The following is a 14,310-nucleotide window of genomic DNA, read 5'->3' as shown; positions in this document are numbered from 1 at the left end:
TTACCCATTAATGTAATTACAGCTAGTATTCTTACATTATAAATAGAAGTCTAAAAAGTGTGTAGCTATTAAAAAATAATGCATTATTGGAGGTATAAACTAAGTATCATAAATGTATTAGCCCTAGATAAAGTAAGTAAACAATCGGTGTTGGTAGTGTCCTCAGACTTTTGGATCCCACATACTGTATATGTGACAGGAGCCACTGAACCCAGGCTTGAGGTGATTCTCCAGAAAATCGCGTTTTAATTGAAAACCAAAATTCCGTTTTTTGCAGAAATCACTCCTTAAACATATATACTTTCTAATACCTTAATATCAAACCTGTTTTTGTTCGGTAAACACGAGAAAAAGTTAAATAATTAAACTCTCTTTCTCTCTATCTCTCTGTCTGCTTGTTGCGAGGGGCAGGACAATGGACGGGACATCCATATTAATGACCATTCCGCATGACATTCCTGCATAAGTAGTCAGGAAATACCTTCTGTTGTTTACGATCTAGTCTACCTTTTTTACGAGTGATTACGAGTGTCGCGGGAGATTCTATCATGTGTGACAAAGCTGGTAACGTGGCTAATGCTCTCCGCCAAATTACCGAGCAGAATTTAGATAGTGTCAGTGACAAGTACGAATGGATTGACATGGTAAAAGTAAAGTAAGTAAAGGGATACCTCGGCGTTTTAACAGTTCTAAAATCCAGCATTTTAATGCAGTTAAAACAGCAACATTATTCTTTCGATTTTGAATTGTTGTTACGTCCCCTCCCTTTTTCAGTGTCCAATTTCGCAATTGATGGCAACGTTGAATCACGGTTCTAGTTACTGGCTTCATTTAGAGTTGCCAACCATCGCGCAAAATACTGAATCGTCATTTGAAAAGTAGAATAGGCGTTCCGTATTTAACTCATGGCTACGGGAAGCATTTTCTTCTTATCTTTGTTAACGACTGCGTTTATAGTAACCGCTGTTTCTAATATAATTCAGTAGTTAGTTAGCTAGCTAACCGGGATAAAAATTATGCAGTGAGACCATTTTGAGCTAAAACCCAGCTGGATTTTAATATTGGCTAGGTAACAAGTGACGGCAAACCTATCATAAAACTAGCTGGCATTCAAACCCGGTTTCAGGGGGTCTTGGAAAAACGCTGTACAGTGAGTGACCGCACCATTTTAAAAAGCAAGACAGAGCTAGGGAGATGAATTTGATTGAGTTATGGTATGGGCACTTCCCTTATTTCCAAATGTGTGCTAGGCGTTGTTATGCCTTGCTGAAACGAGTAGCACCATTCATCAAACATGCGGGAACTCACAGAAATCACATCTGTACAGAAGATAACATCTTAACATAGCGTTTCGGCTACTTTAGTTAACCTAGTTAGCGCGTACAGATGCTATCCTGAGTAGTAGCTAAGGACACACAGCTACAACTCGCGTTGAGGCTTGAGGACAGTGCCAGTTGGAATTTGAAGCAAGCCCACACAATTCCTTCAGGAATTATAACCTTTCTAGTTGCCCGTCGTGGTTTATTCCTTACTTATTCCATGCATTCAACATCAAATATGCAGACTATAGCACCACAACGCATTGTGTAATTTAAGCTCTAGTAGCTACATTTCCCAGTAGTTTGTGGTAACTTAATTACTTTCAGAATGATGTAAAGTACTATTCTTTTCACTGGTGAGTAGTAGGACAGCAGCTATTGACAGCTTGTCAAAGGCATCATTGTTATTCAAGGGAGGGGTGTGACTAAGGCTGCATAAATTAATTCAAAGTCTGAGTGGGTGTGAACAAGAGGCAGTGAGGATCCCAACTTCTGCTTTCAACCTACATTAAAGTTGATTTCTAAGCAGTTTAAATATTTGTATTCCATGCATTCAACATCAAATAGGTAGAATATACCACCACAATGCATTGTGTGTAATTTGGTGTAACCGGTATCTATTTAAACACATGGTTGCTAAGGAATGTCACAAAAGTGTGGGAATCCCTGGTCAATCTTTGGAAGTGAAAATCTCTGGTTTTCTGGCAGCCCATTCAGCGTAAATGTCTAACTTCAAAACAACACAACTTCCTCAGTAATTGTCCAATCTCCATGTATGATACATCTATTTGAAGCTTTGTTTCTCAGCTTGCATATGATATAAAAACTCAAAATCAACTTTCCTGCACTTAAGCCTGGTTTTCTGGCTCCTGTCACATTATGTATTGATGTAGACTTGTGGAAGCTTCTGTTGTGATAACGTTATGAGCAATAGGTAGCGTTTAGCTTAGTAGTCCAACTAGACTAGTTATATGCAGGGCTGTAATTGTGCTGAATGGAAGTGAATTTCATGGGAGAACACATGTTCTGGTTCAGTTCTTCCTTTAATGTTTAAAAAATGCATACAGAGCAGCACCGTTACAAAGTTACAATGTTTTTAAGTCACAAACCACGGTAACAAGTATAAACTCGTGATTCTGAATGCACACCAGCCTACTCAGTCAATGATTAGTGATCAACAATTCCAGATCATTTGCTAATTCAATTACAAGTTGTAAATGAGAATTGGTTCTCAACTGATTTTACCTGGTTAAATAAAGGTCAAATAAATAAATAAAAAAAAAACAAGTCCTAGATTATTATCTAAATTAGACAGTGGAACAAACAGGTTTTTTCCCACTTGCAAAATGTAATCTTACTCAAGTGCTAGATAATGTATGTGTTCGTGTGTATATAGCAATTTCCCCCCATTTGTCTGTCCTCTTAATTTCCTTTTGAACATCTGAATTTCAATTCCGGTCCAGCCTAATACTGCGTGATATAAGTATATCCAATCTTGCTAGGAGAGGCACTTCAAATAACGACCAATTGACTGGCTTGCAAATTTGCAAGTGTCTGTACAGAAGCAAGTCCTTAAAGATGGCTCTGGACAATTCATGGCAAAATTAATGCCTATGAGCCAAAGTGGAATAAGCCTCCTATGTCCGCTCTTAAGAATGGGAGAGGTATGCACTGTACTGAATGCTATTCTAGTTATTTTTCTTGCATGTTAGCAGCTTTGCCTTGTTTTAGGATTTATCAAGTTATTGTATCTGAATAGGAGTCACTTACCGATGGTGGTGTAGTTGATATAATAGTATGCAGCAATCATGCCCAGGTTAAGTGGTGCTACATCCATCTCGTCTTCAATGCTGATGCATTTTGACTGCTCAAGATCATGTAGTGTGTTCTCCACCAGCTCTGACAGATGGTCAGACAGATGCCGGTGAGACATACCTATGCAAGAAAGGCATACAAAATATTAAGAGTTCAGAGCATGAATTAGATATTAGGTATGAGGAGTGAGTACAGACAGAAACTTTGTGGTGGGCTGAAAATAGGGCCCTCCAATCTGCATGCATCTCTAATATTGATAGATGGCTAATATCACATACCTTTTAACAGAATCCTTAAAGCCTGATTTATACTTCGTCGCATGACCATTTCGACAAATGTTGACATTTCGACATTTTGTATTTATACTTCTGCAAAGGTCTCTGATGAGGGTTCTATTAGGCTACATTACATTACAGGCATTTAGCATACGCTCTTATCCAGAGCGACTTACACAACTTTTTACATAGCATTTTACATTGTATCCATTTATACAGCTGGATATATACTGAAGCAATGCAGGTTAAGTACCTTGCTCAAGGGTACAACGGCAGGGTCCTTACCCGGGAATCGAACCTGAAACCTTTCGGTTACAAGCCCAGTTCCTTACCCACTGTGCTACACTCCGTCCTATTGTCTCTATGGTAACAATACGCCGAACTCCTGACAGTTTAACATTATATTTCTGAAAATATGGTAGCGCTGAATGAAATAACACGCACCCATGACAATAAATTTCAGTGTTCCATCTGGCTGTGCAATCAGCAATGTGCGACAAAGTATGAAGTTCATGTGACACTCGTCACAAGGGTCGTGCGACGAAGTATAAATCAGGCTTATGACTTTGACCAATACAATCACCTGATGTAGTCCAAATCTGACCTCTTCACAATCTATAATCTTTAATACTAAATTTCCAATTTTTTTCATTTCCTGGTGAACAAATAGAATGCATGACCCACTCACCTTGTAGATTGTAGTAGTTAGGGTTTTGGGTCATGCGGCGGTACAGGAAGGTCCAGGTAAGGTAGTCTACTGCATCTTGCTTATTCTCCACAGTCTTGGTGACAATTTCAGCATTGAAGTGGTCATGCAAGCAGTGGTCCAGATGAGACTCCACGGGCAGGGGCTCATATAGGAACTTCTTAAAGAAATCCTGAAAAGTTGTGACAACAGGGGAACAGAGAGCTTTATACAAAGGGGGATACGATTCACAAAAGGCATAAAAACCAACAAGCAGTGTATACTAGGTAGTCAGCAGAGAGATAACGGCACCCTTGATTAAGATTAGCAAATATAGTTTAAAAGTTTATACTATATATCAACACTAGAACAGCAGGATCAGGCTTTCACTGCTTTTGGGATTTTGAAACTTGATATCTCCTCTTAGGTGAGTCACACTGCAGCCACCTGTCAGGAGTTTTCCGAAATATGTCATACATAACTTCATGTTGAAAAATTTCAAAAATTATTTTCACTAACGTTAGCTAACTTAAACATTTTGTTATCAGTTAGCTAATGTTATGTATTTTAGCCAGAGTCTTTGCTATAGCTAACGTTATGAATCACTTCAGCAAAGAAAATGGAAAGTAAAAATGAAATGCATAAAATAAATATATAAAATAAAGGTATAAAATACAATACATATGTTATATGCGGCGCTAAAATTGATAATATAACATTATAAATTGTTGGCGTACAACACAATGAAAGGAGAACACACTTAATGTTACATTAAAATAGTTTATTACACGTTCAAAGATAACAGTTACAAGACATAGATAAGAAAAACAAATTGTAAAATATCGCTACCGCTCATCCAAAGCAAGGGCTTGGCTGTCTGGCTTCCTAGCTAACCCTCGTCAAAACTGCTGTATAAGCTATAGCTATAGCTAAGTTAGTCTATAGCTAACTTACCACTATTTGCTGTAATAACACAGCTGTGAGTTAGTTTATAGTAGTAACAAGAGAGTAGTCATGATAATGTTACTGTACACTAAACGTCGCTGGTATAACGTTACATTAATATTAGGATAGCTAGTTTCACATACAATATGAAAGCTTGAGTAGCAAAGCTAGCATAGCTAACGTTCACGATTATCTAGTTTTGGACAAAACTAGCTCTTGCTGCGGAAGCCTTGAAATCATGAATATGTAGCTACAACCCGGTCTGAGTCTCTCTGGTACAACTTATTCATGTGAAAACCAAACATAGAAGCCGGATGCAGTACTCCTGATGGGATATGTAATCCAAACAACAAACTTGCCTTTTTGCGAAAATAGTGTGAGACCAGAATGTTCGTTGTCATCGTATTGCTTTCCAAACATAATCCAGTTAATAGAATTCATGTTTTGAACATTCGATCCCTATTCAGTTATAAGCAAATACTAATAATATGGGCTCCATCCGGTTCTCTCTAATGCAATGCAATGAGGAAAAATAGATCCTCTGTCTAAATTACTGTCTAAAACTGGACTCCGGATATCCGGGTTAGCTGAGCCTCTCGCTTTGAGTCTCTCTGCTGAGACTGTTACAAACAGCAACACCATTAAGTTTGGAGTGATCATGGATCAGATGGTATGCAACTACACAGTGAGAGGAGCAACTTGTCACTAACCAGTGGCTCTATTCTACAAAGTCCCGGACCTGGCCGCCATCAATGCCTGTGTGTTTTTCAAGCAGTGCCTTGGCAAAAAAACAAGGGAGAATGTTCCTCCAACAGACCGCCCCAGAACCATCTCAGTCCTGTCCACCCTCCTCTCACATGAGCAAAGAAAGCACACTGTGCTCCCCAGACTCCTGGGCAAATGCACTGGGAACAAAATGTATGACGGTATGTTCCAAGTGCCAGCAAATGACATGTGGAAAGTGTTGTCAGGAGCACCCTGTTGTTACCACTGCTTGCTACAGCAGTTTTAAACGAACTTGGTAAGCTTTTATTAGTTTTTCTCGGGAAAACCATTTTAAAATTGTTAATTTCAGGAAAACATGCAGGGTATGTGTCCAGCTTGCTGGCAGGTCACAGAGCTCCAAGAATCATACATTTTTTTTAAAGTAGCGCGAGCTACTGTCCAATTCATACTTCTGATAGCTCATTTACAAAAGTACTCTGCATTGTGCAGTGTGAATAGAGAGCTCCAAGTGCACTTTAGTATAATATACAAAATAATATGATTTTCCACTGACTTTCTTGCAAATTTCTGGAGCAAACAAACCTTAAAATTACATTTCAATGGGTTTCTACATGAATGTTTAAAGTATAGTACCCCCCAAAAGTACGGAAATGGAGAGTGGAATTTGTTATTTTTGCATTCGGATTTTAGATCGAAAGATGAATGACATGAAACAGGGCTCCAGACAAAAAATTTACCATTGGCTCCTAAATGAAAAAATTTAGGAGCCAAATCATTTTTTAGGAGCAAAAATCTAATTTACATATTAAACACAAAATAAATACAAAATAATTATACACATCGCACACTTACTTTTTGTCTGCTTCTCTCTTCTCCTAGGGCTCCCTCACGCTGTCTGCTCTGTTTTATACAGTCTGTTCTGTGTTCCACACTGTCTGCTCTGTGTTCAATGCAGTCTGCTCTATTCCACGCAGTCTGCTCTGCTTTTCACACTGTCTGCTCAGTCTTCCACATGTTAACTATGTACAGTGAGTGATTAGTGCTTGATATTTATTCATCAGACTCAGCATCAGTGTCACCAACCATTAAAATGTCGGTGTCACTTGGCCATCCATTATAGTTTGGTCTGCGCTTCCTTTTGCTTGAGGACAGCCAACGCTTCACACTGGGCTCTGCATCAACTAGTTCAAGTGAAGGGCCTTCTGTACTGATCCTCACTAAATTCTCCAGAGTTGAAACACTCAAGCAGTTGCGCACATTGAGCAGCAGATATAGGCAGCACAAGCATGATTTCAACTAAATGCAGAATGTTCTTGAAATCTGAGAAAAATGGTTATTTTGTCAACATCACCTCCCATAAACCAGTGTAGGACTTGTCCATGAACTGGCCTTTGACTAATATTTTCAGCATTCTCCATTCTGTCTGCATTGCTGCAACATCACATCCATTCTTTGTCAAGAAGTCTTTGTACCAATTCACTAAAGTGTCAATCCTCACCAAAGGTAACATCATCTTCTGGCCATGCATCATGACAGAAAACTGAAAAAAACTTCATCTCTGACCCCCTTGAATTTCCATGCTCCAAAGAACTCTTCATCATGTTCCCAAATCTTTTCTCCAGTTCTTTCACTGTGATATCCACAGTTTTTTCAATCTGTAGGTTTAGGTCATTTCTGAAAGTGGTGTGACTTTGGTGGCTCTTCAGTTTGATATTTTGGAAGGCAATGCCACTGTAGCTAGTGGCAGCCCTACCTCTCCTGCTTGCTGGCTGTACTTCCTGCTGTTCTGCAGTCTCAGCATGTGAATCTTGACCACTGACAGTGTGCTGTAAGAATTCCTGCAGCTTCCCATCTCTCAATGGTTTCTCTTTTAACCCTTTAACAGTCACAAGACAGAGTTTTGAGACCTCTGAAAAGAGACCATGCAGAAAGTGACAGAACCCTACAAAGGACAGGTTTTCCATTTGCTGCACAATGTTCTTGGCTCTTCCCTTTATGTCTGTGTTTTTGGATGTGGCTGCAAGGTGCTCCATGTGGTGATGCACAACCATGTATTGTCCCTGCCCTGTTGCTGGATTTGCCTGAAGGAAAACCGATAATGCCCGATAAATATGAGCCAGCCAGCGCTGAGTCTTAACAGCTGATGGAGTTTGTACTGTACAGCCTAACTCTGCAGCTATTGCTTTCAGCTCACGCTTGCTTTTTGGACTAAAGTGGTATGTTTTCCATACCAACTGTAGCAGGTCATAGACCTTCTCAATCATGGGAACGGATCTTTTTGTGCTCAACATAGCCAATTCTAGCCTATGGGATAAACAATGAAAGGACAGAGCATGTTCCCCAACCTCACTTCTGAAAAGTGCACCAACTCCTCCTGCTGCACCCATGTTTACATGCCCCAAAAGCACTAATTTTGTTTTGCCACCAATCAGGATTTGTTTGGTCAGCATTTCCAAGCAAAGTCTTTATTGTGTTCAATGTTCCTTGGGCATGGCAATGATCAAGCTCAGCCAACCCTACCAAACGAGTTACAGCTACACCTGCAGAAATGTGCCTACAGTATGTAATCACATTGTCTCTCCCTGAAACATCTGTGCCACAGTCAGATATGTAATTTGCCTTTTGCGCCCCTTCCAGTGTACTGTCCTTCAATTAGTCTGCAAACTCGGCGCATGCTGTATCATTGTCGTATGTCTTGGATATATCCATTCCATTCTTCTTCATCAATAGAATTTGAGAGCTAAACTTGGTGAATGGTATTTCTTTGACGGCAATCGTGTAAGCTGCATTGAATAAAATTTTCAGTTCTTTGAATTCTTTCTCCGCTGTTTTTTCACAGGCGCGCGGCAATGCTCTTGCCATTGGGGTGGTGCAAGGGGCAGACTTCGCAATCAGGCAATCCCTGGCATTTTTATGTTTCCTACTTTCGCCATGTTTTTTCACAGTCTCTTTTTTGAAATGACTTGAGCCACTAATAAATCCGTTTTCCCTGCAATTTCTTGGCCAGCTTTACCACAAAAGTCTCAATGCATTGTGTGTTTTTCTTTATCATACCTTAACCAGGCAAATTCCTGAAGTCATGATGCTTTAAACTGCCTTGCTGCTGCTGCTGCTGGCTGGGGTGATGGTTGCGAAGATAATGTCCTCGTTATCAAATTCACTCTCAAACTCTCTGCTGCTAGTTACGCGAACCAAGACTGAATCTGTTGCTAATGTCGGTGCACCAGGAGTCAAACGAAAAGACGGGTATACGAAATACAATACTTCGTTTTGCCATAGCTAGCTGGCTATCTCGTTAGCTAATTGACTAGATAACTGAGCATGAATGATCTTGTGCTAGATAGCACAAGACGTTGGGAGATAGCATATACTACACCCGTTGTCCAAATTAAAACAAAAAAGAACAGCTGGTAGGCTATTACTGTTAGAATATTTGGTTAACAACACTTTAAATTGTAGAGCTGTGCTCAGTTCAGTTAACAGTTTCAATCAAAATGTGGCTACAGGCTGGGCTTCATCTGATTTTACTCACACGATGTCATAGATTTCATTATCTGTATGCCTCAATGTCAAATTCAGAGTAAAATATAGTTATAAAGGTTTTAAATGTAAGATAACAAGGTAGTAACAGAGTTTTGTATTGTTTGGTGGTCTAAATTTAGCATCATCTCTGCAGTATCTCTGCTCTGCTGTCATCCGTTTAGCCTCGCCCTGCCTGTTCCGGCAGCACTGTGACGAACAACAGCATTGACAGGCAGGTAGGCAAGCCTCCTTGCAGAGAGTTGTCCTGATTGGCGGTTAAGACAAGAAACACTTAATCTGATGAAAAACATGTTTTCAATGTGCAAAAATTCCAAAGCACTGCATGCCACCAGTTAGACCAACACTGCGACAAGGCTGCTGTCTTTTCTTTTTTTGCAATGCTAAATAAAGCGACTTTAAAATCATCAATGTCCATCTGTCCAAGTCACAGAACTGTCTGTGACTGAAGTTCATATTCCTTTACTGAACAATTGTTGTTTACTGCGTTTGGTGCTGCAGTTGTTGTCACTCCCGTGCATTAAGATCAAGGCTACTTGCTCAATTGAACGGTAAACGTGAAAAACATTTGATTATAGTCAGCGGCACCAAAATTTTCTGTCACACCCTCAATAAACGGCAAAAGTCCCAGTAGAAAATTGTATTAAATTTTTTTCTGAAACGTTATTGATTCCACTTGGCCATAATAGTAGCTATGTAAATTACGGAGCATGCGCACAACGCCTAGGCCAATTTTTGTCCTATTGAAGCGTATACATGCCGTAGTAAATCGACCCCCAACTGCATTATCTAGGTATGTTAGTCCGACTTTGAAAAATTCGAATTAGTACGATTTCAGTAGGACTACAATGTTTACATGATTTTTAAAAGTCCAGTTTTAGCCAGACTAATACAATAAATTGACTTTTTCAAGCATCATGTAAACCCACTGACTGTTACAGTCTATGGACCATGGGGTACTAGGTTCAAGCCCAGGCAGAAACAAGTTTCTTTAACCTGCTTTTTTCCTCACTAATAATTGTCTATTACTTCTCAATTATTGCTTTTGCACCACATCTACCCGTCGTTCACCAAATGTATACACTGCATTATGACGTACTGTACCATTTGCAAATTCACTTAACCGGCTAGAATATCGCCAGGCCATTTGGATTCAACCGGAGCTCAGCTGTGCTTCCTGCCCTGTGTTCTTCTTAAAAACCACGGACAAGTTTGACCATGAAATTTCAATAGTTATGTCATACTGCCAAAGCACTGGAAAGCCAGAGGTCGAAGGATCGAATCCTGCCTCGCCCTGAGATAAGATATTTTCATATTTTACACTTTCTTTCTTTCCATATGCATTTCATGGTGGTAAATGTATTGATTTTCTTAAAAACTTACAGCAGTTGATCACTGTGCCATTTCTACTAACTATATTTCTTCATTTGGCTACTGTACAAAACGTTCTTATCAGCAAATGCCATGTTTCTACATTCATGTTACCTCGCCCTAATCTCTATCTAGCCACATACAATTACTACCTATGTACGGTCTGCAACTCCCCATTAAAACATTACATTTAAAACCATGACTCCATCATAATTATAACTATTAGTGCTGAACATGAGAAAAGCACATCAGTGCATTACATTTCCCACGCATTATCACACATTACTTTACCTACCACTTCAACGACTAATGCTTTATACCGTCTGTTATATATACCGTTCGTTAGGAAACTCTGCTCGCTCATGGTCACTTCATTTAGCCTACTTCGCACTATAGTCTGTGATCATATCAACCTTCACCTACATGCCCATTCTGCTAAAAACATATTGTTTCAACTACTCAATTTCATCATTACTCTTGTACTATTGTTATTTTAGCATATGCAAAGCTTGCTGGGACATATGCGTCTGCTCCTATTCTCCACTATCAAGTTTTCTGGTTCTACTATTTACAATTCTCACGTTAGTCTTGCATAGCCAGACCTATCTCCACACTTCGTTTCAGCGCTGTGCCAGCGCTGGAGAAAGGTCTGGCTCAACCCATTATCATTCCGGTATAGGGGAAAAAAACGCTCTGGCTTGTTTGTATTTCTTTAAACCAATCACAATTGTCTTGGGCGGCGCTAAGCCCAGGATGCAGCGACGGTGCCCGTGCAAAAACAGTAACACACAGATAGTGGAAGGGGAGGAGAATTCCGACTGAAATAGCCGGCCAATGGCAGGTTTATACCCACAGTTTATATCCTGTGAGTCAGACTATTCTCACGTAAGCTGACTGATCTAAGCTTAGCAAAACAGCGAAGAGGACTCCTACCTGCAGATAAGCCTATCAAAATGCCTTATAAACCTAACAAACAGAAGTTGCGACCTAGGGAGCTCTAATTCTACGGGCTTGCTGATAATTTTGTCAATCAAGGCTCGTTGCATGGCCGTCAAATCCGTGAGTACATACACTGGATATATGTTAGCTGCGTTTCTGATGCATTTATACTTACGCCACCACGCCCTTTGTCACAGCCACGGTTTTGCATATATAGCAAAGCGAAAGTGCTAAATGGTACATGCTCATCAGACTGTACAAATTCACACAAGGATAGCCATAATCCTCAACCGTTTCTTAAAGGGTCACTTCGCATTTCTCACTTTCTCATAACAAAACGCTTTGGAAAAAAAAATGATATCTAATAAAAAACATGTTTTCAACGTACAAAAATGGCAAGTTACTCACACATACAAGACATACACTGTCTATAACTCATTCCTTCAAACTGGCAAAATCTAGGCCTGCCATTAAAAGTATTGATATCAAAATGAAGCCAGGTTACTGTACTACAAACAATACAGGCTATCTTGCCTCACAGAAATTAAATAAGCTGTATTCCAAAGCAATGCTACCCAGTGTTTCCTCAAGTCACCTGGCCCTGTGTGTATAAGCATGCAGTACACGGACTAGGGTTGGGCCGATGTAAAAATTTTCAAACTGGTTTGATATTAAGCCAAATACCGGACCAGACCGGTAATACCAAATTTTACCACGAGGTTAATCGTGTTGTCATATTGCTTATTACTAATTCAATACAAGTTGGATTTAGCGGCGTCGGCACAACCCTAACATGGACAGGCAAACGTGTGGATGGGTTTGTGAGAGTCAAGATTGAATAAATAGGTGTTTATATGTACAATTTGTATTGGTATGCAAGTATTTAGCTACCCAGCCTTTCTGTTGCGTGAATGATTGTATGTTTCTTGGTATAAATGTCTTGGTATAAATTTTTGTATGTTTTTGTATGAGATAGGTATACACACGAATGTATGCAGTGCCTTGTTCTACTGTTGTTCGCTTTTGGCCAAGTTTGCCTTCTCCCACTGATAGGAGATGTGGATGAGCAATAGGATGAGCACACAGGTGCACCCAGTGTTCATGGGAGTTCAGTGGTATCATGTAGTATCACCACAAATTGACTTAATTATTTCAGATGCTTTTTGGAAACTACTATATATAGATTTATTTTCATAGAAATGCTACCGAAAGATCACCTGCCAACGCTAGTAAGAGAGATGGAGTTATACACCACTTCTGAATTCTACCCGCATTTGGCGGGTGATGGGTTTTAATGTCAAGCCCTGGACAGTTGGCAACCCTACCATCCATGTTCAAGTCAGATTCAGAGTCAGATCCCAAAATTGAAGTCACGAAGGACAATCAGGAGCTGGCTCAAGAACCAAGGGCTCTTTGAATGATAACCTTTTTATATATAAGTGAAAGTTATAGGTTACCAGGATACTTAGCTAGAGAGCTGTGAAGCACAGAAAGCTTATGTCCAAGCTGTCACTATTGTACCTGATTACCTATTGTAACTGAAGCGGAAAAGATAAAAAAGGTCCCATAAAAGTAATTATCTTCCAAATCAAATACGCATTTGTCACGATTATGTGAGCGATTCATCTGTGAATTTTCAACAGGTGCACCTGCAGAAACAGGAAAATACATGTTGCAGGGATTGTTTATACAAATAACAGATCAAAGAAAATGGATGTTTTGTTTGAAATCCAGAACTATATCTGGAGCCACATCTAACCTGATTGTTTTCGCCAGTGATTTTTTTCTGGGAGAAAATGGGGCATGTCATACAACGCAAGCAACCAAGTATTTAATAAAACTTGAAGCATATAAGTGAGGGCCTTTAAACCCAAGCAACAATAATTATGACAAAATAAGTTTTATGCTACTGAGGTTACATTAACATAGCATAGTGTTTTTCAAGCAGAAAAAAATGGATGCAGCCATATTGCAAGCTAAGGAACAACGCTGTGAAAGTATAATGTGCATAACCACACCACAAGCTTATCTCTAAAAAACTAACCAGCCTGAAAAAATCTGCACAAGGAGTGGACTGGTCCAGTGCAGTCTCTCAAAAAACACGGGAGAGCAGACAGTGCATTACCGTGCAAAGCATGGCATATTTTGGTTAATAATGAATACTTATGTTAAAAAACATTTCTTTGGGGGGTGGGAGTGGGTTCAAAAAAAGTGAAGTGCGGCATCTGTTATACTATTAATCAATTTATACTGCCTAAATTCAAGAATCAAATTCAATTTGAATATTAAAGCCACAAGCGGCGTTGGGAGGGGTCCAAGCATTGGCACTATCGCGCCCCCTATGGAGCAATTTTAAAATGGCTTTGTCCTCATGATCATATACCTTCACCCAAACATATCTACTTTATATCATGATGATTGTATAAAATATTGATGACTTATGGCCAATTTTGTGCTAAGAGACGCTGGCGGATGACTTAGTTGCGTCGCCATGGAGGTGTCCTGGCCGCTTCCCGTAAAGGCCTTTACTATGTTGTAACACTTAGATGGCATGTCGTAACAGTTAGATGGCCCGGTGTGTATGTAAATGGTAAATGGACTGCATTTATATAGCACTTTTATCCAAAGCGCTTTACAATTGATGCCTCTCATTCGCCAGAGCAGTTAGGGGTTAGGTGTCTTGCTCAAGGACACT

General features: G+C 39.7%; 1 protein-coding gene across 1 annotated transcript in view; it reads right to left on the bottom strand.

Annotated features, from left to right (window-relative positions):
* The window catches only part of snrnp200 (small nuclear ribonucleoprotein 200 (U5)), a 209,745-nt gene that overhangs the window by 25,275 nt on the left and 170,160 nt on the right, over positions 1 to 14,310 (bottom strand). Inside the window, exons 38-39 of the mRNA XM_064341033.1 lie at positions 4,098 to 4,287; positions 3,090 to 3,254 (exon numbers count right to left, since the gene is read on the bottom strand). Of these exons, the coding sequence (XP_064197103.1) occupies positions 3,090 to 3,254; positions 4,098 to 4,287 (355 nt within the window). The remainder of the gene's footprint in view (positions 1 to 3,089; positions 3,255 to 4,097; positions 4,288 to 14,310) is intronic.

Source organism: Anguilla rostrata, chromosome 6 (assembly GCF_018555375.3).
Source record: "Anguilla rostrata isolate EN2019 chromosome 6, ASM1855537v3, whole genome shotgun sequence".
In the NCBI taxonomy this organism is placed as follows: Eukaryota; Metazoa; Chordata; class Actinopteri; order Anguilliformes; family Anguillidae; genus Anguilla; species Anguilla rostrata.
This window is presented reverse-complemented; position numbering and strand designations above follow the sequence as displayed.